The 27448-nt window shown below is 40.4% G+C and overlaps 2 protein-coding genes across 3 annotated transcripts in view; both read right to left on the bottom strand.

Annotated features, from left to right (window-relative positions):
* Positions 1 to 659: 659 nt before the first annotated feature.
* Positions 660 to 3045, bottom strand: LOC105034309 (glycosyltransferase BC10). The gene is made up of 2 exons (XM_010909411.4): positions 1668 to 3045; positions 660 to 955 (listed from the first exon to the last, which is right to left on the bottom strand). The coding sequence occupies exon 1, from the start codon at positions 2803 to 2805 to the stop codon at positions 1723 to 1725; it is 1083 nt and encodes a 360-aa protein (XP_010907713.2). The 5' UTR covers positions 2806 to 3045; the 3' UTR covers positions 660 to 955; positions 1668 to 1722.
* Positions 3046 to 8514: 5469 nt separating this feature from the next.
* LOC105034310 (protein IQ-DOMAIN 5) overlaps positions 8515 to 27448 on the bottom strand; it is a 29963-nt gene continuing 11029 nt past the window's right edge. The window contains exons 5-7 of one of the 2 annotated variants that reach the window (XM_073251790.1): positions 20625 to 20738; positions 9472 to 9961; positions 8515 to 8902 (exon numbers count right to left, since the gene is read on the bottom strand). In XM_073251790.1, the coding sequence (XP_073107891.1) occupies positions 8751 to 8902; positions 9472 to 9961; positions 20625 to 20738 (756 nt within the window). In that variant the 3' untranslated portion in view covers positions 8515 to 8750. The remainder of the gene's footprint in view (positions 8903 to 9471; positions 9962 to 20624; positions 20739 to 27448) is intronic. The other variant, XM_073251791.1, reaches the window with a different exon arrangement.

Below are 27448 nucleotides of genomic sequence, written 5' to 3'. Positions count from 1 at the left end.
TTAAAAGGATATTATTGTAATTTACTGAAGAAAAATAAGAAAAATAAAAAAAGGGCCTGCTGGATCCCACCCATCCCGGCGAGTCCAAAGACCGGTCAGTCTTCGGTCCCAGCCCGTGAATTAAAACAATGGATTGAAAACGGACTAAAAGCAAAAAGTAAAAGCGGAGGAAAAAAAAGGAGCCCACCTCCTACACAGTATCCACGCCAAGGGCCCCACTCTTCTAATGGAGATCTCACGGCTTGCAGGCCGCCAACATCTAATCTAATATATGACAATAGATAAGGGTGGTAAATAGAGCGTTGTACAAGTATAGGCCTTAACCAAAGAAAAGAATGAGAGAGGAGGCGTCGCTTTCATTTAAACCAATCCTGTATTAAGAAACAACAAAAAATAGAAAAGAAAATATAAAGAGGGAAAGTACGAATCCACCGGGCTAAACCCAGCACAGAAAGGTGTCTCTAACCTTTATTTCTTTCTGAAGCAAAGGGCCTCACTCAATGAATATACTTTGCCCGCACCAAACTACATGATTTCCTATTATATATATATATATATATAAACTAAGGGGGACAAAAAAAATAAAAGAAAGATAGAGAGAAGAAATTCACTCTCACAAGGGGACAAAAGAAAAAAAGAAAGAGAAGAAATTCATCTCATAACCATAAAAATCCCTATATATGTATTGATATTGGATGGACTGAGTTTATGTATTACATAGGATGGGGATGTTAATGTCTAAGCATGGTTGCTGTCCTCCGTTACTAATCACACTTGACAACCTCACTTAATTCTTCCAAACTCTCTAATTGGCACCATCTTGCCAGGTCTGGATGAGTAGAAGAAGAAGATGGAATAAATAGTTGTGACTCAGGAAGGGATAAATGCTGTTCCCAGATGAAAAAGGAAGAGATGGAGCAGCTTTGGCCAGTAGTTCTCAATTTCTCATCAAACCCTGCAGGAAATGAGAAAAGAACAGAAGCAGTCATCATTCATTGCCAATTTACACTCACCAACTCAGCAATGCCCAAACCAACAGCACACATCAAACAAAGCTAAGCACACAGATTATCCCACAATCCTTGCCAAGAGATCTTAAAAATTGCTAATCACCAAACCAGTCTGTCTGTGGGACTACCTAGAATCTCACAATCACCAAACTCAAACCCTGGCAAGCTTTCTTCCTTTTTCCTTGCACCTAGAAGCAAACTTAGTCCAAAGGGTGGACCTTTGTACCAGGTCTGAAAGATCAGAACACCAAGAGACTAATAAGAAGAATCCAGGGAAATGTGGACCTAAAAACATCAAGCCCTACAAATCTAACATACAAAACAATTCATTCTATCCATCCATTGTCCAACTTCAAAACAAAGATACTGGAGTGAGTGTTCTATCAGTAGTTGACAATGCAGCAATAGAAGACATACCATATCTACTTTATATTCTCATATTTCTGCAAGGTATAACTAAAAGGACATATTATACACAATTTTTTTCTCATTCACAGCTACTAGATCCCATGAAAAGCCAACAATGCCAGTGCCTTGCAACACCAACAACAACGCTACGGGCTTCAAGAATCCACAACAAAAATCTCTCCTTTTAGACAAGCAAAACCCAAAGAAACGATCTTGGGGCACAATGGGGGTGGGTTCCATGGTCCATACCTCATTCCATTGGTGTCAGCATCGATCACCTGGCACAATTTGAACTACTTGGATACTAATCTCGGAAGATGACGGCGTCGGCGATATCGAGCAGGGGATCGAGGCAGTCGGGCGAGAACTTGCGGGCGAAGAGGTAGGAATAGGTGGAATTGGACTTCCTCAGCTCCCGGATGAGATCGCCGGAGACCTCCGGTGGGTGATAAGTGTGCGGGTGGCCGCCGACGCTGTCGGTCCAATTGACACGAGTGAGGGTGTAGCGAGTGCAGCCATCGGGGTCTTGCATATCGAGAAGTGTAGGGAAGTAATGCTCCTCCGGGTAGCAGGAATCCTTCATGGATTGGAGGCACGGCATGCGGAACTTCTTCCAGAGGCGGCGGTCGCGGACGACGAGCACGGCGTGGCGCCGCGCGAGGATGAAGAATTGGGAGCCCACGCGGAAGCGGTCGAAGGGGACCTCCGGCAGCATCACGTCCTCGCCGCGGGCGTTGTAGCGGTCCCACAGAAGGGAGGTGTTGGCGAGGATTTCGATGAAGCTGCGGTGGCGGCGGCGGAGGCGGCCGGCGGAGGACAGGGAGGAGGTGCCGGGGTCGGCGAGGAGCGCGTGGTAGACGAAACGGAAGGAGTGGAGGGGGATGCAGTGCTGGGAGATGAGGGCGAAGAAGGCGTTGGCGGGGTCGTCGAGGAGCGCCGCAGCGAGGAGGCGGCGGGCGGCGGAGATGAGGGTCGGGGAGGCGCGCTGGGTGGCCTTGGCCGGGATGAACCGCTCGCGGAACGACGGCGTCAGCGGGAGGTGGAGGTGGGCGGCGGGGTCGGCGTGGACGTAGACGTTCATCAGGCGGCCGTGCCCTGCGAAGAACTTCTCCCACAAGGGGGCGAAGGAGAGGTCGGAGTTGGTGAGGAAGAGGAACGCGATCTTGGGCGGCGACGCCGGACGGCGGCGGAGGCCAGCGGCGGAGCTGGCGCCGCCGCCGGCGGAGGCGAGGGTGGCGCGGCGGAAGAGGGCGAGATCGTCGATCTCGTCGGGATCCGGGATGCTCGGAAGCGTCTTTGGGGGCAGAATCCGGGGGACGAGAACGAAGAGGAGGGGAAGCGATAACAGAAGAAGAAACGACAGAATAAACGGCGAATGGGAGAGCATTTTTGCGGCAAATCTCTCGATCTCGCTCGCAATTCCTCCACCCCAAACGCTTCGAAAAACAGATAAAAATCGAAACTGTGGGATTAGTGCTTTAAGGGGAGCGGAGATCCGAGGAGAGATAGGTAATGGAGGACATGGATCTCTCTGTTTTCAGCCAAATCTTTCGATTTTGGGATCAAAACTGGATCTTTTTGGGATTTTCGGAATCAAAATTGGATCTTTTAGGGTTCGGAGAGAAAGAGGTGGAGGAGGGAAGTGAGGGGGGAGCGGGACCGGGAGATGAGGATTAGATAGCTTGTTCCTTTTCCCATTTTCTTTATTTCTTATTTTGTTTTTAATTAATTACTGTCGTTTTTCCATTAGATGAGTAGAAGCGACGCTGAAAGGCGGTGTACTGCAGTTATGAAGTACAGATGGGCGTAGTATTTCTTTTATTTTGGACCATTGAATTGAATGGCATGTCCAGCTCTCCAAAGGCTCTTGTTGCCGTTGAAGTCTGAATCACGGACGAAAGTTATTGGAGTGGTAGCGCATCCTCTCGGGAAAAAAAATTACAAACAAATTTTGATCGAATTTAACTCCGATAAAAATTTTTCAATGCTCACAAAAAAAAATTATAAAAAATTATAATTGTATATTTTAGAGAGTCTCCCGTAAATTTTTTTATAGATCAAAACTGTTAACCATCTAAAAAAATCATAGAGCGATTTAGATATGACGAAACTTCTGATTTAGATTGATGAGATGATTATTGCACCTACCTTTTCTATTCCAAGATCAACTGAAAATCATGGATGCTTTTAAATTTTGAAATAAGATACAGGTGGGATCGGCTCTGTCTTTTTAATTGAGAGTTCAGCTTAATTTGATGGAAGTTGATGCTGAGGAAAAGAAACGGCTAAGTTGAATCTTATCCGATGAGGTGAAGTCTAATGAGGCTGACTAATGTATGCTTACGTCGAAGTCAAAACTCGATATGCTCAAATATTCTACCATCTATCGTCTGTGTTACAGACCAGTAACCATAGAGAAGGGAGTAAATAATTTGATGCCGAAGTCATACATAGCCGATCCTAAAAATTTCACTCAAGATAGTGGTCCGGACTTTAAGATCATCACAGGACGAAGCTAAAATTAGATTACATCAGCACGCTTAACAGTCCATATCTAACCACCGGCTCATATCTTCGACCCAAGGAGAAAATATCCCCCAACAGCTCTGAATTAACTTTTTGAGCTTATTGTGGTGACCTTTTTTAGCACTTGTATATATACTAGTATAAAGTCCAATTAATGCATGAGATATTATGTATAAACATTCTAAAAAATATATTATATATAATATAATATAATATAAATATATTTTTTAAATATTATTAACTATTATTCATTTTTCTAATATGTGTACTTAATATAATATGCCATTTTCATGTATCGGTGACAAATACATCATGTATACACAGATGGTGGAGGTTACGAAGATATATCATACATAAATGTAGAATAAATATACTTCTAAATATTATTAAATATTTATTAAATATTATTTATTATTTTCATATATATGTGATAAATATACTATGCACACATGTGACAAATGGAGGCTCTTGCTGCCGCTCCTCTTCGAAGCCGACCGATGTGACAGGACAGCTCGGACTCTCCACACTGCGCTGGAGCGATTGGATGCCAACAAAATCTCGGAGACTTGCAAAAGAAAAGATGAGGATTCTTTGATGGGGAACCCTTCGATGCCTAAATCAGTAAATTTTGGAGGAGAGAAAATAGAGGAAGAGGATAGTGAGAGTTGGAATCGAAATTGAAATCCTTCCCTTTTTTCTCTTTCTCCTTTATACAAGAAATTTGACAAGTTATTAGAGCCTGTTAGCACAGGAGTGGTAGTCGTCAGAGGGCTAAAGTGGTGGTGTCAGAGGATTGTTATGGCACTAGCCGCCTACGTTGGAAGATAGTAGACTATCATAATAGAATGCTGACTCGATGGATTCCGCACATCAGGGAGATCCAATAGCATCTGAACTGAAAGACGGTATGGAGAACAGGGGCAGAACGGAGCACGATCGATGAAAGCTCGACGATATTGTCCTCGTCGAGCTTCCGATCTCCGATGCATCATCAGCTGTAGGGTGATATCCATGACACTTATTCGGGTCATGCGATGCAGTTTAGATTGTATGTCTCGAGCTGTCAGATCATGACGCTAGGTATTTTCATATCATCAAATAGGCAAAATATGATCCAACAACTCTATCTTTTTAAATTTTAACAAATTTTATGTATATTTTAGAATTTTAAATCCTTAACAACTTTACCAAAATTTAGATTTATCCTTCCATACGTGTCTTACAATATTTGCACACCCCAAAAAATTTTTATATTTTAAGTGTCTGATTTAAACCTGGTACTATCTTTGTTTCAGGATTATAATTTTAAATTTTTTCCTCTCGGGATCGTAACGAGAGAAAGAACTCTTTCATATTTATCTCACGTCATAAATTAACCTTCACATTTATGATGCATATATCACATATAAACATTCTAAGATTATACCAGATATAAATATAATATAAATATATTTCTAAATAATATTTAATATTAAATATTAAACACTACTAATTCTTTCTAAGCTATATACTTCAATACCATTAACTATTTCCGTATACATATGCAAATATATCATATATGTTTCACAAATATACCATATATATAAATATAATATAAATATATTTCTAAATATTATTTAATATTTATCAAATTTTATTTATTTTTTTCAAATATATATTTTAATATTATTTATTATTTGTATATATGCGTGATAAATATATGCGGCGGAAGGAGGCTTTTCCCAGGTGGTCAATAAATGTTGATTTTGGACGAATTGTGACCCTTGGCACTCCGTTGTTATAGAAGAAGATACATTCAATTGTTGCTTATATCTTTATTACTGAATTAAACAAAGGGGAAAGAATTTAAGGCGAAAGTTAGATGTTGTACTAAGCATGTAGGTTAGGATTATCTAGGAGAAATTATTGCTTATACAAGTGGAGCACATCATTGTACAAGCCATCACGACTGTTGATTTTTACTGTGGGGCATCGAGATACATCAAGATACATGTATAACGAATAGCATCCATAAAAATCAGCAGTCGTTATTGACTGCACGCATTTGGTGCATGCATCATCTACCAAAGTTTCGTCCCAACGACGCTCGAATGTCTAAAAAAATAATATAAAAAGGAATCTGGTAAGCATGCTCTCAGTGTTGATAATTACATATTATTTAATTATTTTTATATTGATTTTATAAGGAGTCTGGCTTTCTTCTGACATGTTGCGTCTACCTGAAAGAAAAAAAAAAAAAAAACTCACGGGCATCACAAGATCAAATACTTGGAATTCTTTTATAGAAAATATAAATATAAATATATTTTTTGATATAAAAATGGTATTTAGTTGTCCACCTACCTATGATGTGCCAAACATGTATGTGTTCTTAATAAAATATATTTGTTGACCCAAGGACCGAAAAAAAAAAAAAGAAAGTTCAAGGGGACAGGTGACACTCAATTATGGACCCCAAAAGACTACTTAGAAAGGTTTGCAAAAGATATAATTAGAATGGTGATGATGCTATGAGCAAATTTGATTTAAGATATTTATTGACAAACAAAAACTTTTACTCAAAAAAAAAAACCCGGCAATGCAAAATAAACGTGTTACCTTAATTTCGTTTCATTCCCTCTGTAGCGAGTCAGTTTTGCACTCAAAAGGAAGGCATTGGAAGGCGTCCAAATGCCCCCTCCATTGCTGGACTGACGTTGCAGCCTTCATCCGAACCCCTTCAAACTATCCCTATCCATCATCACAACTGGCTCTTAATTTTGAGTCATGAAACCGTGCCAGTCCACACGACGGGAATGATAAGAGATTACTACATTTACGCTTCTTCTGCTGAATACGCTCCAGCCATTTTCTCTCCCCCTAGTAGTGACAAAAGATAAGCCGAGTGTGTCAAAAAAAAAAAAAAAAAAAAGAAAAAGAAAACTAAAGAACAGTTATATATAATATATAAAGTATCTGGAATAATGCAAACAAACAAAGTAAAAACAAAACTCCACAGCACGGCACTCAGATACGAGAAGAGACAGGCACTCACGTTAGTTGGCGCCAGAGTCACAGCCTTTGTCGATGATTAAATAAATAAATAGATAAATTATAAACGTACGATAATTTATTATTTAAAATTTTATATTTATCTAGGTAACATATCGGACGTGAATAAAAAAACCCATTTTCTGTGTCTATCTTATACTTACCTCAAGATTGAATGGGGTGGATAGATTCTCGGGACGAGAAAGGAGAGGTGAAGTTAAAAAGAATAGGTTGGATTGGTTAGATGAATAAAATTATAAAAATTAATTTTTTATTTATAAATTATTTTTATTTTATCTCGAAAATATGATGTATTTGGATCAAGCTCCGGATAAGTTTTTCCATTGCTTATATCTACCTTAAATCTATTGTGGGTAGGATAAAATCTATAATACTTACCCATCTAAGATCTATTTTTACTTAATATTTTAATCTATAATATTAAAAATTAAAAATAATCAAGAAATCTTAAGTGATATGACAGTCGTCCAAGGACAAAAGAAAATGTCCATCCTTCCGCCCACTCAAGAGCAGTTTCGATTTTTCATCTAGCATGAACGATTTTACAAACATCATTAATTTAATTGGTATAGATTTTAGAAACTGTCAGATAAAAATATGATAAACAGAGACCTCTAGTGAGGTTTTATAATTTAATTAAAAAAATAGAAAGTTAAAGAAGACAAGGATCCGAGCGGTACATTTGTGTTCTCAACCCCTGGGCCCCACCGTTCAGCATTGCAAAGAACATAAGAATAAATCGGTGAAAAAAGAATCAAAGGTCACACTTTTACAGCCATCGACCACTAATTTATTACCTTTCAACTTCCAACTTACGAGCTTTACCAACAAAAAAAAAAAAAAAATTTCCAACTTACAAGGACCAGAGTTGACCTCAGTAAGGTCTTCAAAAGGTTCTCCGGGGATGACGATAACCATATATTAAACAAATAGTGGTGGAATCAAGAGAAACGTTCTTCCCTAAAGATGGATAGACACAGAGACCCAGACATGGTTTCCCCACTCTATTCAGCTGCTTCCCACTAAAGATTAGACACACGATCCATTATAAACCGGAATCCAGGCTATGGTCCCTACATAACTACAGAAAAAGAGGAAATTAATTCATCTCAAAGGCTGAAATAAATTCTGAAGCAGTTGGAGAGACCATAAGAGCAGTCGCCTCAAACTCATTAGTGTAGTACAAGGGTCGGGTTTTCCCTTGCTGATTAGTCGAAACAGGAATTAAATGAAAACGCCTAAGCAAATACAATGGTACGCAAATGTCTTATATTGCAATTGTAGCATTAGATTGTAATGTTTAATGTGGAAATTTTGCAATACCAAATGGTTTCCTTGTCAGACGTGTGTGGTTCTCTTTGAATGTATGAAAATTCAGAAGAGACCATCACTTCACCAATGCAAGCATAATTCTCCATTTTTTCTAATAGTTAGAGACTCAGTGTGCCAACAGCCATCCAACAATAGACTAAAAGGACAACTTAAAATCCAACAAGAACAAATAGACACCGCATGGTCGTGCGACTAATAGTACAGTAATAGAATGGATCTCCCTATATCATTGCGGGCAGATACCAGCATTGGCATATTTAGACCTGTCAGTGCAAGTATCTGCAAGACAGATGTGTAGAAGCACAGAGACCACAACCCCGGCAGAAAAGATCATTAAATAATATATACAGAGAAAGTTTGATACAGCACAAGAACATCCCTAGAACAGCTACTATAGTATTATAATCAACTGAAAATGGCTTCTCATGTCTGCACCTCAACTCTCTTTGGAGCTGGATCTGTAGGATTCAAATGGTGTTTTATTTCAGATTTGGGCGTGTCTCTGGTAGCTTTCTTAGCAGGCGCAGACCGGTTAGCAGCAGTTCTATTGGTAGAGTGTTTTCCTGCTGCCACACCTGCTTGTTATTGATAACATGGCTGTCAGCAGCTTTCATTGCAATGGTTGCACGCTTTTGTATTCATTAGTTTCAATGAGGTATTAAATTGACCGAAACAAATGAATAGATAATGATGACCAAGCGATGATGAATAATGCTGAATCAGAGAGTCAGAGCAAGCTTGAGCATGGGAGTTTCATGCTTGCAGGTTGCCACCCATCTCATGCCATATTACATGTTTATTAGGAAAAACACCACACATACAAAAATATCACATGTATACTAGACAATTAAAAAGTCCATACCTATCTAATTATTTCAAGATAGATGTATGTGTGTACAGAAGATTGTAATCATGTCACTCCTACATTATCAATTTCACATAATCCACATTACCTAACATGATGTGCAACAGTGACAGTAAAAGAAGCCAGATCTTTAAACCTATGGAGCAAGCCAAAATGCATTTGTTACAAGATGGTGTCCTATTACTATTAGATAAAAGCCTGCAAATTGTTTTGCAATAAACGATGCAATAGCTTGAAGAAGATTAAGAAACTATTCTTAAGAGTATGAAGTGGACTCACCACTGCTGGGGAGGGACAGCCGCTTCTTAGCCTGAGAATCCAGTTGTGATGGCCTCTCTTTTGGATTGCTATATGACCGAGTACCAACTCCAGAGGGCCGAGAGATAGCTTCGCCAGAAACCTCCTCAAATGATGGCTTTGATTTTCCCTTGACTGATGGCATAGCAGAAGAGGCTAGCTGGTTCACAGATCGACTTGATGAAGAGCCACTCCCTTCAGAATGTGATGGGCCTGATTTCTGGGTTAGGACATTGGAATGAAGATTTGAAACAGTTTTCTTCCCAGGAGGTTTGTTCTGAGCCTTAGTTCCTTTCTTTCCCTCAGGCAGTCCATTCTCGTGAAGCATCACCCCATCTTTGAGATTAATGTCAAGGAATCGGTTCTCCCATGGACGAACAGCCATCCATCGCTCCAACCAGTTCCATCCCCAGTTGTTTTTATCTGGCTCAAACCCTGCAGGAGCTGCAGCCTGCCTGGAACCTGCTTGCCACTATGGTGGAAGAAAATTGTGAAATATAGCCTTCACTTAATAGACAACATGAGAAGTATCATCCATTCAATTATGAAGAACCAAAAACATCAGCTCATAAACAATTACTTGATGCAATTAACAAGTGCTTCAGAAAGGCTTTCTATTGCAAAAAAAGAAAACAGAAGAAAAGAACTAGGCCTCAAAAAACCGAAAAAATGATTAGCCTTGAGGGCTGATGTAATTATGCAGCTCTAGATGTTGCTTTTTCATCTATTAATAGATTACACTCTTTCTAGTTATGTGATACACCAAAAAGCGGACTAAGTCAACAACTAAAAGGTGTACTAAGTGCATTGTTCATGCCTGATTTCCCTTCATTCAGGGCAATGCGAAAGGAACATATGGAAAGAACATAAGATAGTGCAGGTTGAAAAGGCTATAAAACACAGGTTCTGTGTCTAATGCCTAGTATGGAGTTGATTGCTGATGACCAAGCATCTTCACAAATGTACCTGTTTTCAGGTAGAGTTGGGACAAAACTGACAGCTATACAATTTTGGTAAAATATTACACATTGAGAAAATCTAACAGAAAAGTCAGAACCCATTTTACAAAACTTAAATGGAATACAAATCATAGAGTTGTTTTAATAAAATGAATCAAATGCATAAAAGAGTTGATTTTATGGAGCTGATTGCTGATGTCTAAGCATCTTCAAACAACATGGGTCACAGGTGCCTCCACAAATGTACCTGTTTTCAGGTTAGAGTTGGGACAAAACTGACAGCTATACAATTTTGGTAAAATATTACGTATTGAGAAAATGTAACGGAAAAGTCAGAACCCATTTTATAAAACTTAAATGCAATACAAATCATAGATTTGTTTTAAAAAAATTAATCAAATGCATAAAAGATTTTCTTTCGTTTATACTGTAACAACACTATATGCCTGAAAACTAGGATACACATCAAATTTCGGTTACTACTTTCTCCAAAAGATAGAGAAAGCAAATAATCTCAAGTTTATACCACAACCAAAGATAAAATCCAGTGTTTTAACCATTCTAGAAGACGAACAGTTAATAGCTTATTGAAGCTGTGCCTCTTTTTCTTTTCTGGCAAGTGTAGATTATTGAATATGTTGAATGGTCTGGCAGCTAAAAAGTATAAGCGCCAATATTCTTGAAAGTGAGATTAGGTTGAAGCGAACTGCTGATGACATGATGGCCATTGCTTAAAAGATCAGATACACTGAATATAATATGCAAAATGTATCTTTTCTGATACTCCAGGAAATGCAAAATCAATCAGCCTTTTCAGATATTTTCATGAGATTAGGACTCTCGAAAGGGGTAAGCATTGCTACATTTGTACATCTCTTTTATCATTTTTTTCACTACTTCCACAAGCAATAAAAAACCCAAGCTCCTACTTAGCCATGTGATTTAGCAATGTAAAATCACTGACAAGAATGTTCTGAATTTCAATTCAAGAAAGTGCCATATTTTTCTTTTGAGAGAAAGGGAGGGAAACACAACCTCATTATTATTAGCTAGGTCTAAAATTTTGGGGATTCACCATCCCAGAATCAAACTTACAAACTATGCTTGCTAAACAAAGAGGTGTTACCATTGAGGCAAGCCCGATTTCATAGAGAAATGCCCAAATTAAGATGCTCTGCTTCTCAAACATAAATAGTGTATATTTAAGAAAAAGGTTGGACTTAAATCCTCCCAACAACCTCAAAAAAGGGTATTTGGCAGACAATTGCACATCTGCTAACCCATACGTTTCACTCAGCCCCAGCCTAATAGTCAAAACCAGATTTAGTCTTCCTGGAAACAAATCTAAAAAGGGACAACTTCCCAGTAGTAGTCATGGCAACTTCTGGATCTTGGGAGGGGTAAACCGAGGACAAACTTAACCTTTGATAGCTTTTTACAAAGAGGCTACCTAGGACTTGGACCTGCACCAGTGCTCTTAGCAACCCAAGCCTCTACCATTGCATCAAGTAATGCTCGCAATCTCAGTACCAGAGACCATATCAATCAGGTCCTGGTACAGTACAAACTGAATAGTAACAATATTGTGTACCAATTCAGTATCGATTCAATTGTTTTTTGCCTTTTCAATTTTTGTAATTTTTTAAGATAATATTTATGGATATTTGATCATAATATTAATGGTGTTTTAATATTATTTTGTTCTACAAGATCTCAGAGAGCATATGCTTGCTTGATGTATGCAATTGTAATAACTAAGAATTGATTTGGCTTACAAATACTTACCGATATTTAGTCCCTCATGGAGTGCTTCTGCCACTTGTAGACATTGGAATCTTGTTCATAGTCCCAGACATGGATGTGACTCCAACACGGATACTGTGCCCACCCTGCAATCAATACTTTGGATCTCCTGGATAGCCATCTTGCTACTGATTCTCTATAAGATACTGGGCTAGCAATCCCACTCCCAACTAAGGGAAGATTGAGGCAATGAAATCTGACCTACAATCTGGTGGAGCTCACGGAGGATAGGATGCCTCAAATAAGGATATGCACATGAACCATATCTTGATTGTGCTAAATAATATCCGGTGCCTGATGAGGATCCATAGATATATAATGACCCAACTTCGCATGCTATATTATCAATTGCAGCAATGTTGTGTCCTGAACTACCATAAGAGGACCCATCCCTTGTATGCTGTTGTATCCTCATGGGTCTTATGACATGCTTAGTGGACCACATCTTGCATGGCAAGAATGAAACACAGCTTTCCTGTGAACAGACTTAGATCAGGTGGCTGTGAGTTTACCCCCTGGTAAGGCCACTGTGTTAGGATTTGACGCCTCGAGATTCAGCCCACAGCGAGGTTCGCGACGAAAAACGGAGTCCAACGAGACCAAGATCACCTGAATCGGAGCTCGGATGGAGGAGATACGAGCTTTTGAAGTCGGCACGAGAATCGAGACGGCGGAGGACCGCCGGCGGACGGCAGCGGCGCGGCCGCAGGCGGCGGCGCGCGGGACGTGCGACCCAGGCCCGCGCGGGACGCGCTACCCAGGCCCGCGGCCCAGGCGGGCGCGTGGCCCAGGCGCGCGCAGGCCCGCACGCAAGAGCGGCCCAGGCCCTCACGCGCGGGTCGGCCCAGGCCAGCGGCCTGCTGGCCCCCTTGCCCCGGTCCACCGTGGACCGGACGGTCCACGGCGGGGCCTGTGGACCGCGTGGGCGTTTCCCACGCGTTTCTCGCGGTCCATGGCACTATTCCGTGGACCGGAGCGCGATCCGACGGCCCAGGAGGCTCTCGGTCTTGATCCGACGGTCTGGGACGATGATTTGGCTTGTTTAGGACTCTTAAACCTAATCTAATTAGGTTTTAAGCTCTGTTTAACCCTTTAAAAGGGCCTGAGACGAACAGAGAAGGCAGGGGTTCGGTTTCTCGCCGTACAGAGCCGTACGAACCCGATTGAAGAGAGAGAGGCGAGGGCGCTGAGAGAGAAGGAGCAGGAGGCTCCTGGACAGCGGTCGCCAGGCTCTTCAGGGGTTCAGGGGGGATCTTCAAGAGAGAGAGAGCTTTTGTGAGGGGAACTTCAGATGAGAGAGAATTGGGTGTACAAGGGTTGAGGGTGAGGTCTCTTGTAAAATTTTTTTTTTCATAGTGAAGTTTATATGTCCCGTGGAGGCGAGCCCTTTTGTGGCTGAACCACGTATTTTGATTGTTTTTCCTTTTGTTTTGTTTCTTCTTTCTTCCTGCTGCATCGCGTGGTACTAAAAGGATCTTGGGAGGTGGTGTCCTGGCTAGACATCCACCCTACAAGTGGTATCAGAGCAAGGCGGTACAAAGACGCTGATTGCAGTGGTGGTGAGCAAGACTGAAGATGGAGAAAACAGGAACAATCAAGATGAAGATCAACAAGTTCGTTGGTAAGAGCAATTTCTCCTTGTGGCAGGCAAGGGTAAAGGACGTGCTCATCCAACAGGGGTTGATCGATGCTCTCTTGTGCGATGAGAAGCCGACCACCATGGAGGTGCGGGATTGGAAACGACTACAGATGCAGGAGGTGAGTACCATCCGCATGTACCTGGCGGATGAGGTGGTGATCCATGTGCTGAGCGAGACTTCCCCGACGGTGCTGTGGTCGAAGCTCGAAGAGTTGTACATGGCGAAGTCTCTCACCAACACACTTTTTCTCTGGAGGCAGTTTTACCAACTGCGGATGACTGAGGGACAGAGCATGCAGGAGCATTTGAGCCACTTCCAGAAGATCCTCACCGACCTTCTCAGCATTGGCGAGAACGTTGAGGAGAAGACCAGGGCGCTGGTTTTGCTGGTGTCGCTTCCCCCTTCGTACGAGTCCTTGGTGACTACTCTTCTAGTGGGAAAGAGCACTATCAAGATGGACGAGGTCACCGCGGCGATACTCCAGAACGAGGTTCTCAGGAGGAAGAACCCAGCTTCGAGCTCAGGTGGCGGTAGCTCAGCTTTGGTGGCTTCTGGAGGAGCAGGAGGCGGTAGACGGAGCGACAGGAGATCGCATCGAGGGCGGTCTAAGTCCAGGAGGGACTTGAGCAAAACCAGGTGTTACCGGTGTGAAGAGTTGGGGCATCTAGCCAGAGACTGCCCTCAACTGAAAAATCGGACGGTGGCTGCTGTAGCGATGGCCGGCAGTGATTCAGATGGAGATGTCCTGGAGATATCTGACGAGGTATCTATTTCTTCCCAGCAGTGGATATTAGATTCTGCATGCCCCTATCATGTGTGTTGCAGAGAGGAGCAGTTTGACTCCCTGGAGAACAGTGAGGGCACTGTATATCTGCCGGATGGATCGAGCTGTGCGATCAGAGGCATTGGGACAGTCAGCTGGAGGACACATGACGGTGCAGTGAGGAGATTGGGGGAGGTCCGATACATACCCGATTTCAGGCGGAATCTTATCTCACTTAGCAGACTGGATTCGAGAGGCTACAGGACGGTAGCTGGTGGAGGAATCCTGAGGGTGCTACGCGGCGATAGGATTGTGCTGGAGGGGAAGAAGGAGAGTAGAGGACATTATTACCTAGCAGGGAGCCCAGTGCGAGGTAGAGCTTCGGGAGCCAGGTGGAGCCCAGAGCGAGGTGGAGCTCCAGGAGATGGATCGGGCACGAGATAGGAGACTCGGGAGGACGAGAGACGACGTCGCAAGGTAAGATTTCTATTGCCGCAGGATGATGCCCCGAGTAGGTCTCAGGTCAGGAGGAGCACAGCATATGACGGAGATAGGATAGAGCAACCTGGTTCGACTCCCATGTTTGCCCATCCATGATCAGCAGGCGATTTCCCCAGGGCATGGGGACGAGGAGATCCAGAAGCTCTCGGAGTTTGGAGGAGGCCGAATATCGAGTCGAGATGGAGATTGTTAGGATTTGACGCCTCGAGATTCAGCCCACAGCGAGGTTCGCGACGAAAAACAGAGTCCAACGAGACCAAGATCACCTGAATCGGAGCTCGAATGGAGGAGATACGAGCTTTTGAAGTCGGCACGAGAATCGAGGTGACGGAGGACCGCCGGCGGGCGGCGGACGGCGGCGCGCGGGACGCGCGACCCAGGCCAGCGCGGGACGCGCGGCCCAGGCGGACGCGCGGCCCAGCCGGGCGCGTGGCCCAGGCGTGCGCAGGCCCGCGCGCAAGAGCGGCCCAGGCCCGCGCGCGCGGGCCGGCCCAGGCCAGCGGCCTGCTGGCCCCCTTGCCCCGGTCCACCGTGGACCGGGCGGTCCACGACGGGGCCTGTGGACTGCGTAGGCGTTTCCCACGCGTTTCTCGCGGTCCACGGCACTATTCCATGGACCGGAGCGCGATCCGACGGCCTAGGAGGCTCCCGATCTTGATCCGACGGTCTGGGACGTTGATTTGGCTTGTTTAGGACTCTTAAACCTAATCTAATTAGGTTTTAAGCTCTGTTTAACCCTTTAAAAGGGCCTGAGACGAACAGAGAAGGCAGCGGTTCAGTTTCTCACCGTACAGAGCCGTACGAACCCGATTGAAGAGAGAGAGGCGAAGGCGCTGAGAGAGGAGCAGGAGGCTCCTGGACAGCGGTCGCCAGGCTCTTCAGGGATTCAGGAGGTCTTCAAGAGAGAGCTTTTGTGAGGGGAACTTCAGATGAGAGAGAATTGGGTGTACAAGGGTTGAGGGTGAGGTCTCCTCTTGTAAAATTTTCTTTTTCATAGTGAAGTTTGCATGTCCCGTAGAGGCGAGCCCTTTTGTGGCTGATCAACGTATTTTGATTGTTTTTCTTTTTGTTTTGTTTCTTCTTTCTTCCTCCTGCATCGCGTGGTACTGAAAGGATCTTGGGAAGTGGTGTCCTAGCCAGACATCCACCCTACACATTGCCTCCTTGGATATCAAAGGCATCGTCACTCGAAATGTCATTAGCATCATCGCTACTATCATGAGATAACCTGGGCAACCGATTGCTCGAGGGCTTAGCGGTCATAGAATCTGACCAAACAGACTCCTCATCAACCCTCTTAAACATATTTGCAGCTTTATTTCCTTTTCCTTTCTTGGTGCTCTAAGACATTGCTTTTTTTTCTGCCAGCCTCTTCCTAACTGACTACTAGATGCCTCGACTAGGCCCACAACCTTAACCAGCCCTACTTCCCTAACTGGATTGGTACCATGGTGACCTCTTAGTACCTCATCATATCTTTACTAAAAGGTACCTCCTTGACATATCTCTAGTGGATGTCTCAGATAGAACCTTGCCACCATGATTGGTTCCCCAACCTCCGTGGTTCCTCCTGCTCCTGAGCATTGGCTGGTTGAGTGTGGCATGAGTCACTCTATCCGCTACAATACATTCATCCCAGCCACCTTTACTATGATGTTAGCTGGTTGAGCTAGCAATTCTGGCTCATCAAGCTTTGCCAGACCCGGCCCTCAAGCAACCGATTATGGGATCCTCGTTATCATACAAAAATCATTATGAAGTGGATTATCATACTTCAGCTCCACCTCCTCATGGATGCACTTCAATTTGAAAATTGTAGATTGTAGTGCACATAGACCAAGTTATTCAGTCTCTTTTGGGTTAGGCAATTCCTATGTTTGCCATGAACTAAGGAGAAGATTGATGAGTTATGCTCATAGCAACCGGAGGAAATCATCTGCGAGAGGATCCAAATCACCAATCCCTTGATTTTTTTTTATATGACGGCCCAAAATGGAACGACCATTTAGCTCCAAATGCAATCAAGCAATTTGGATGCTAGACACTACTTATTATAAAACAGCAGACCGGTTAGAGTTGGTGCCCATCATACCTAAATTCATACTCTCTTTGCTTGCCATAGCTGTTTCTCACCAAAGCTACGGGAGCCCTCTCTAAAAACTTATCCATGAACCACACCCCACATATGGCATCAGTTATCTGCTTCCATACAAAGTACCATCCCCAATTTTGATTAAAGTTAACTTCTCTAGACCAAATTAGCCTGTCTCGTAGATGACATTGTGCCAGACAATCAATAGTTCCTCATTCATGTCTATTTCTAGAAAACTATATTGGAACTTTAGGTTGAGGTAATAGGCTATTAGGACATGTGATTGATTTAATTAGCAAAAAAAGAATTACACGATTATTTTTTATAAGAATAAACAGGCACTGAGGATTGCGCTTGGATTACCTAATAGATGCAACTCTGTGCCCAAGTAGTAATCTCACCTCCCCAATGATGTCGGCATACTCATTAGCATGCTTCTAATCCAACTGCCTGATCTCAGCCTTGGCATTCATCATCATATAACACAAGAAACCTATCTGGTGTACCTCTCTCCCTGTCCACAATCCTAAGCACTCAATATAGGGAGCGAGGAGCGATTTCCTTAATCACTCTCTCAGCCAACTTCCAGAACTACTGACTGTAGCAGGTATTGTCTGCAGCACTTGTAGGGATGTGATCATCATGGACCCAAAATGCAATAGCTCTCCACATGTCCTTTTCTTATGCTTGACAAGCATAGAGCCAATCATCTGCTGCATTGAATCTTTTGCTGAGGAAGGCACTAAAGATGCTATTTGGCTGCCACCCTTACCAACAACCTCTCATTAACTGACTCCTCTTGTAACCGACATTGCCATGGTGAACCAGAACCAGAACATTCCTTGTATAGTGAGGGCCCAAACTGTGGGCTATGCTTGGCACGCTCCTTCCTCTACCACTAATCATTCAGACAATACTGCAAGATAGTACGAATGCGGGCCATCTCCATCCATCTAGATTTGACACGAATTATGCCTATGGACCCCTAGAGCAAGATGATGGTAGCTCAACTACCCGATAATCAATGTCTGCTTCTTTTTCTGCATTTTTTTTAACCTTCCTCAAAGTCATAAAAGTGCTGCTTCATCAACTATCCAACCTCCTATAGACATTTCTTACATGCAGTCACATTGGGATAATAACCAGTCAGATGCTTCTTCAATTTTGTCACCCCCCTGCGGTCTGTAACACATCATTTGTACCTCCAATGTTGTTGGCCTAAAATCATTACATCATGCTCCCCACTAATTTATCTTTCTTCCTTCATGAATTAATTTCTACAAGTTTGACAAGCACACATCATAACCCACCTAATTCATCACCATAAATTACATAGTGGATCTACATTTTTCAAAATAAACAATTTTTTTTACTTTTTTGACACATTAGTGATTTGTATAATTTAATTTCACATAATACATATGATAATTTATAAAATTATGTAAAAACTATGCATGTTGTCCTAGAAAATATGTCCCAATGACTAATATTTATTTCCATATTATCATGAATTTTAGTTGAATTAATAATAGTTTAGTTATTAAACTTAAAAATTAGATAATTTACATTTTAATGCAAAAATGGTTAAGTTGCTCTAGAAAATACTTCCATATTATCTATAGAGAATACAAATATTTAAATAAATGTTTTTAAAATAATTTTAATTAATTTTTAATTAAAAATTAATACTCAATTATAAAATATTTAAAAAATAAATTGCAATTTGGATTTATGTAAAACCTTACCAAGGGCACTACATATATTTTTTCAGCCCATGGGTATGTCTTAGTCACCACTTGTTTTTAGAATTTATTTGAATTTGCTAAAGTTCGAGTGGCCATAACCATGCTCAAATTTAAACAAATTATTTTCAAAATAAGATAGCATGTTACATCCATACCTTCAGACATGCTGCCATTTTTCTAAAAAATAATATTAGTTTATTTATTATTATTTTAAACTAAATATTTTTTATCTAAAAAATTTACACAATCAATAAAAAATCATGATTTTTTCTTCAATGCATAGATTACCCTTAGATCCACAATATACCATGAAATTATGCTAACATACAAATTTTTCATATAATTTCTCTTGATTTTACCATCTTCAGTCTATTTTAAACATAAAATAAAAAGAAAGAGAGAAGAATGAAAAAGAGAGGAAAGGGATTCCATGTGATTTAGCTTGGATTTTTTGGGCTCAAAATTAGTGGTGGCAATTTACTCTATCCCATCGGTCCTCAACCCAACCCCATGGAGTAGATTTTACTTGACCCACATCCAATCCATGGCACGTGTGGGAACGTTAAAATCCTCCTTAAATCCAACCTAGATACAAACAACTCTTCACAAATCCCCTCCCTAAGGCAAAATAATGATTTGTATTTAAAAAAAAAAATTGATTTTTGTAAATTTACATGACCCGACCCATCCAACTTACCTCATCGAAGTCTACCCGCCTCACCTTGCCCCACCTCAAGGGAAGTTCAAAACATGTACTATAAATGGCCTACCCACCCATACCGGCCTATTGCCATTCCTATTCAAGATTAACAAATCTCTCAAGTTCCCTGATTTTTCCTTACAAAACCCATACTCTCCTTCACCATTTCTGAAGAAAAGGAGGAGAATGGCATCCTAAGGCCTTCTCCTCTTGTTTTGGTCATGGGATGCCCTAAACAGACTCGAACTAGGTCACACCAAGCAAAATCTGGCAATTTTGCTCAGTTTGGACCAGTTGAGGCCAATTCGAACCAAAACCCTAAATTAATAGCCCAACCGACTTGATCCAGTACTTGTTCAATTTGATACCCTAAACCAGTCAATTCGGGCTGGTTTGGTTGACCATGGCACCAGCAACGAACCTCCACTAAGACAAAAATGCCCCAAAATGATGGAGGAAAAAATAGGCCGTAATATTCTATGTGCATTTGCTTTTGTCCCAAGCCTGGAAAGAAACTACAGTGGCATCCTATAGTGAAAGATAAAATGGAACCTGGCTAGAGAGAAAGAATCGACAGAGAAAACACAAAATAGATGGATGCAGGTATTTGGCTATAATCTGGAAAACAAATATGTTGCTGTTACATTTATAAGATATCTTTGGTTAATTAGCATAGACTAGGTTTGCCTCAATGTTCTTTTCCTTTTAACATGAAAAGTTAGTTGCAATTTAGCATCATCAAAATTCGAAGCATATAACACAAGAGACCTTCAGATTATGAAGTTCCATGTCAGTCACACTCTAACAGCTATTATGTCATGAGGATTTTTCATGCTTCACTGCAACATGGCTCCATGTCATGTCAAACATTTGAAATTTACTATATTGAAATGAGATGCATTACATGGGGTAATGTTTTTATCAAGGGATACCTGATGAGTGAGAGCATATGCCATCGCTCTCTCACGCCTGGCTGCTGCTTCTTGCCTCTTCAACAACTTGGCTTGAATTTCTTCCACAGAGCCAACAATGTCACACCAGCCTTCCTGAATTTAAATCTTGAAACTTAGAACTATTCTTTTATCATTTTAAGTCAGTGGTATATCAAAAAAGATCAACAGTATTGACCATTCTTAGTAATACATCCGATTTACAGGCACAACTAAATTACAAAAGGTAGTGAGAATTTATGTTCTATGCACACTTCAAAGAGGGAATTTGACCCCTTCCATGAGTTCAAGTATTCCACTAGATGTTGGGAGAACAAGTGACAGAAAACAAGGTATTGACAAAAACGAGTAAGCGTTGGCCAAAGCTCGTTGTCAGGCAGAAGAAACAGTGAAACAAAGAACAAAATAAGTGAACCATTTAGTTTCAAAGATGCTATTGCATGGTCAGCCCCTAGCATTAATTTATTTGTTAAAAGATCAACATTTTATTGATGTGTATCTGGAAACAACCATCATGAGGCCTCTTGATAGATATAAAAGGAAGGAGCTAAAAGAAAAATGTGAGGGGGAAAAATCTTTAACTACCAGGCACTATTGGTAAGAATATCAGCCATTATTTTAAAGGTCGGGCTGATATGCTCAAATTTAAGTTTGTCACCCGTTAATTAATAATTCCAAAAAGAGCAAAAAAGTACATCCCATGGTGAATGTAACCACAAACTTGAGTATTTCCTTGTCTTCAACTGAAGAGTTGCTTTTGAAATGACTCCACACGCTAGAGTTATCATGAAGACAGCTATGTCCCAGCACATTGCATATACATCAGAAAGCCAAAGATTCGAACCATTTTCCAATTTCTAAAAAGAAGACTTCACCTCTGTTGACCAGTTCATTACATTAAACATGAGAATTATCAAGATACGCCACACTATACCAAACTGGATGGTATGGAGCGTACTGTGCTGCACTGGTTTGGTACTAGTACCTGGTACTGGGAGGCATACCGACATGATATGCCGAACCGGCCCTCGTACCGGGTATACCGACACAATGACAGGGTATTGGTGCTGAGACGGTATACCTTAAGAATTATAATCATATGACATTCTTATCTCATCCAACAATATGTTATTGCTTATTAAAATGACAGCTGTTTCTTTCTTTCCAACTTTGCCCAAAGCAGCTATAAGATCCCAAATCTTTTTCAACCAAGCTAAACTTTTGTGATAGAAAAACATACTGGGATATGTACATTGCATGTAGATTGAGTCAAGAACATGCACCCAACTATATCTAGCCACCTTACATGAACAAGAAGATGTTTTACGAGATCCTCATCCTATACATACGATATATGAATGACGGATAAAACTAAGAATTCTGTAATGAGCTAAATATTCCACCTCACATGCATGCATAAAAATAAAACATAGAAAAGAGAATGTTCATTACCCAATTGCACGAGGGTGCTAAGAGGTAGGATTGTCAAATAAGCCAGCTGTTTGTGAGCAGCTCATGTTTGGCTCAAATCTGGCACAAAATGGTCTGGCTCAACTAATAAACAAGCTGAAATGAACCAAGTATTTAAGAGTGATAATATAAACATGCCGAACACAAGCTAGGTGCAGCTTGCCTGTATTCGACTCAAAATAACTTGAAATAAATTTATCTATTTACATATGTGTAAAATTATGTTATTGTTTTCATTTCTTATCAGTAAGATACCCCTTTTTATCTTCTTAAACTTTTTTATTACAAGTTTTTAATTTTTATGTTACTTGGTAACATACTCCAATTTTGGCTATCATGCTTCTCTTTTGTTTTCTCCCTGTGGCAGTAAACTGAACCAAGAGGTATAAGTTCAATTTTTTTTTTTTAAAAAAAAAGGAGCATCAAAAGTTGATGGAAGAGAGTTAAATCGTGTTAGCTATTAGATCAAGCACCCAAGATGGGGCTAAGTCTTTCATGGTAGAGACTGACACTAGCACTAACTTTTTACAAGCTGCCCCTTCTTCATCTCTTTTCTTCTTCCTTTCTCCCTACTTCACTGTAACCTCCAGTAGTGGCAGAGGCAGCGATTTGAAGATATAGCAATCTCAGGCCTCCTCTTCTCCTCTCCTCCTCTTCCCTGTCCTTGACAGCAACAACATCCAGATCTAGCAGCATCTTCCACACCTTTTTTCTAGTTTTACCAGACCATCGCTTCTCCGCTGCCTCTCCAGTCTCCATACAACTCCATCTTTACCAGACTTTCTCTGGCCAGTCCCTCATAGCCGCCTCTGTGGTGAAGTGCATCCCTTTAGCCATTTCTCATTTAAACATGATCTAGCTGCCTTGGTTTGTAATTTGTCAAGCCCGAAAGTCTTTCATAGCTTGATTCAAGCCAAGCCAAACTAGGCCCAACTTAATCATGTTTGGCTCATTTTACAATATAAACAATTAATGGTGGCATAACTATGATTACAAAGTTTTTTTTTTTTTTTTTTTTTTTTTTGCTGTCTTTCCTTTTATATGTTTAGCTATAAAGTACTCAACAAAAATAAGCAACACAAACTCAATAATAAAACCAAAAAGGATATAAGTTGTCTACACACCCAGACTTGCAATATAACCCAATGTAACAAAAACATGAGTATAATAAGAAATGATAAATTTCCTTAGAACATGTTCCATCACGCTTAATTACCTAAAGCAGGAGCAAGTACGGGAGTGGCTCTGGGTGTGAGGAAGCAGACCAGTAAAAAAAAAAAAGGGAATGGAAGGCACTTGGGAAGCAGGTGCAGGAGCACATTTCCTAAGAAATTCCACAGCAGGTGACTTACCTCATAATAAGTTTGCTACAACTAAACTATTACCTCCTCTTGGTTATAAACATATAAGTTTTGCACATCCCTTCCAAATAAAAATAGAACATAATACAAAATGATGCATGGAAAAAAAAATCACTTCTCTTAAAAAGTCAGATACAATTCGTACCACTCTTCTCTTCGTACTTGTAGTCAATTGACTGTTTCACATTAGAAAGGGACATTTTCCTAATTCAAAGATCATAAAACAAGCAAGAAAATACTTAAAAGACAATGTTTAAACAATCTTGAACCTTGCCTAATCATCGAGAAAGGAAAAACAGGTCTCCAAAATGTGGCCTGAAAATCAAGAGAGCAAATTGGTAGATCATCTGGTTGCTCAGGGTTTTACTAATAGGTTTTCATGCAGACATTCTAGCTTCAGACTAGGATTAGGCCCAGTTCCTTGATTTTATACAAATTTTATCTTTGACCTGAATTCCATTTCTTCAATTTAAAGTTATAAAGCCTTTGCAACTGTTTTCTTCTAATTAATTCAGAAATAAAGAATAATTAGAAAATTGAACAATGACTCTTCCATCACTTATGGAAAAACAATGTTGTCTCAACAGTTCACTTGGGACTTAAAATCAGATCTTTTGCAAATAAATTTTATGGATCAGATTTGAGAGGCTTCTCATCAATAACTTGAATTGAACATTCCACAGGATAGGAGGCCATGGTCTTGACAGGGAATTTTAGCTGGGCCTGGAAAATCTTCTTCAGCACATTCCAACAGATCTCAGTTCTATAAACTCATGATCTAGCTTTGCACATTAAGGTAATTGATAGTTTTTGATAAGATTTATGGTCAAAAGGATTCTTTAAGATTTTAGTCCTTATGGTTTTTCAACTTTTAATAAATCAATAGGATGCAGAGGGCATGTGGATTTTTAACCAAAGAATCATGCCTAACCCTTCCACATGCCAAACCTGGCATGTGCAAGCAGACATAAGCCTTATTGCAAAATACAAGAAGAATATCAGTCTCCATACAGAAAGATGAATGTACAGAAGGGTGAATAGGGTTCTCAACATAACATAACCCATCAATGAAAATAACATCTTGTTTTTACATTTTCACAAATATGATCCCATTATTTCATCAATTGGACATCTGCCTAATAGTTTGCACCCCCACCTTGCTGGGTCCTGATTAAGGGTAATTTTACTGAGACCTGACAGCTGTGGTTTGGAACAGATTAAGGCCTGGTTCAAGGTGGTTTTCTGGTTGTAGCGATTATAGCATGGTTAAGGAAAGGTTCAGGCATGGTATAGGCTAATTGTTCGAATGGAGTTCTTCTGGCCTGTTAGAGGGATGACTCAGTGGGGGATTATTACCCCTTTGTTATGTAACCTGCTAACATGTGACAAAGTATTTTCCATAACAAAAAAAAAAAAAAAAAACAGAAGTATAAAACCCATTATTTGATAAAGGCAATGTAATACTTCTGGTTAAAACTAGAACCTGATGAAAATTAACTCTCCTGTGCACAGCGAAGGACACGGTGGACAGCACAACCAAGATGGTTGTTTGTTAGAAATTTCCTAAAAGAATCCTATAGTCTTCTGCCATATGTCAGAGGACTGATATCTCAGTTTAGGGAAGCATTTATGACATCTTGGTCAGAAAACTGATATTTCTCAATCTCACGATGGTCAAAACTCAAATGTCCAATAGTGGCATATACTTTCCTTGAATCATTAAGTTTTCCATTTTACAGATACCAGATGATCAATTATGCATATGAAACTACCAAACTCTTCAAAAATGTCAAACAAGGTAAATTCCCGAGGCTTTCTTCTGAAAGTTGGGTTCATAATATGATGATTAAATTTAAATTTTCCAGATCAACAGGAGGTTTCTGAATGAGCTACCATATTAGAAACCATTATCCCATCTTGCACCTGTTGAATGAACTTACAGCAAGTCAAGCTAGGATCAGATCTCTTGTAAATATGTTATATACAAAAAAAGTTCCTTCATATCCCCTAAACTTTACAAAGAAAATAACAAGCCTTGATTGCTTAATGAACTGTGCACTCATGTGTTTCTGAACACTAATCCCACTGATGCGGGAGCATCCTCTGGGTCCATAGAGTAGTCAATAAAAGACCAACGGTCTGAGCTTTATATTCTATTTCATTTAAAAATTGTTTGCATCTGATTTATCTATTTTATTTCTTTCAGTAATTGATGTATTTAGATAGAAAAGTAACTAAGAGTTACTGTTCACATAACAGTATGTGATACAGTAACCATGATCTTTAAAGAGTCCTACTAGGAGTCAGAGTCGTAGTTAATCAGTGAGATTGTTTGCAGGATTTCTTTTATATTTGTAAGAATCATAGATGACTCCAGCTAGAAACTTTCTAGGGTTTTGTTGAGTCTACAAAGAGTCCAAAAGGGGTCTGCTGCAAAAACTGTGCATCGGATTTGAAGAACTAGTTCTCTCTTTCTCTCTCATTTCTTCTTCCCGATATTTATTTTTCATTCTTCTTTCTCTACTTGTTCTGTTCTGTTAACCTCCCATTATCTTTACCGTTTGATGCTTGCAATACCTGATTATTAGGAGATACAAGTTCCGTTACACAGTTTTTATTAATATCTATTAGCTACACTAATCTATTGCTTTATATGCTAACTTCTTTCTCAGACATATATCATTAAGCGCCAGAATTGTGAAGTGAAATAAAGAAAGCAACTGGAATCTTAATGCAAGCATTCAAAATTACAATGCAGATATGGATATGGCTAGCACAAGCACGAAAAAGGAAGAAACAAGTAGTCGATTCAATGTAGCTATACTGTAAAATCTGTGGATATTATGATATCTGTTACAGGGTTAAGGTGGAAGCAAAGTTGTAAAGTAATGACAACAATGAAGATCAGAAACAAATAGACACTTTATAATGAAAATGAAGACCAAGACAACTGACCGATGTGTCAAACCATGGATTGGACATAGTGAAAGTACTTTGGAACTCCAAAGAAGTGTCAAAAGAACAGAGGAGAAAATGAAATGGATTTTACATGTAATCAGGGAGTGCATATATATAACCAAAAAAAGATCCAGCAGACATGAAGTTGGACACCTCAGGCTAGAAGTTTCCGCAAACTAGTTGAGGGATGGTCCCCCAAAGTACAAAATATCTTCGGCAATCACATGAACCAGAAAATTAGCACAAGAAAATAACAGAAACTATATTGTTATGATCTATAGGTGGGAGACAGAAGGTTGAATCTAAAAATTAGCACATAGTGGGCCCAATGGTAGGTATTTTACTTCAAAATTGCACACAAAAAAAAAATGTAGCTAGCATTATGTTATTGGGTAAGAGGGGAAATAAAGATAATTACAGATCGTGGTGCAATACAGAAACTAGCTAAGTAGTGGGACCATAAATAAGTATCATACCACACACACACACACACACAGAGATAGAGAGAGAGAGAGCTCTAACTTCTGTAAAAGATGTTCGTAAAAATAAGTACATACATATAACAATGCATGTCTGTATGCACATACAAAGATGTACCAACATGCTTCTTTAAGCATAAATGTAGGAGTATTTCCATACCAACATACATATAAACGGAAGATTATGATCATGGGCCGAAAACAAGGTTCCTAAGGTTTAACAGCTGGTAAACAGCCTTAGTATCCAGCATTGCCCGCAGACAGTTTTTAGTATTTATGATCCAAAAATTGAATCAGCAGAAGATCAAAGCCCCAAATCCCTAGAGAGCCTAAGGAGGAAGGATGAGAGAAAACTTGAAAGTCTCGCTAAGAAATTGGTTCACAGAGAAAAGTGATATGAATCAAATTAACTTGAATTTAACCAGTAAAATGGCTGGCAAGCATTTTTGTCCAATATCCACATGAGACTGAAAAAGCACAGTGAACAAAAAGGGAAATGGATGTCCATATATAGGTAGGGTTTGGAGGCCTGGAGGTG

This window comes from Elaeis guineensis, chromosome 2, assembly GCF_000442705.2.
Source record: "Elaeis guineensis isolate ETL-2024a chromosome 2, EG11, whole genome shotgun sequence".
NCBI lineage: Eukaryota > Viridiplantae > Streptophyta > Magnoliopsida > Arecales > Arecaceae > Elaeis > Elaeis guineensis.
The sequence above is the reverse complement of the archived record's forward strand: the minus strand, read 5'-3'. Positions and strand labels throughout refer to the sequence as shown.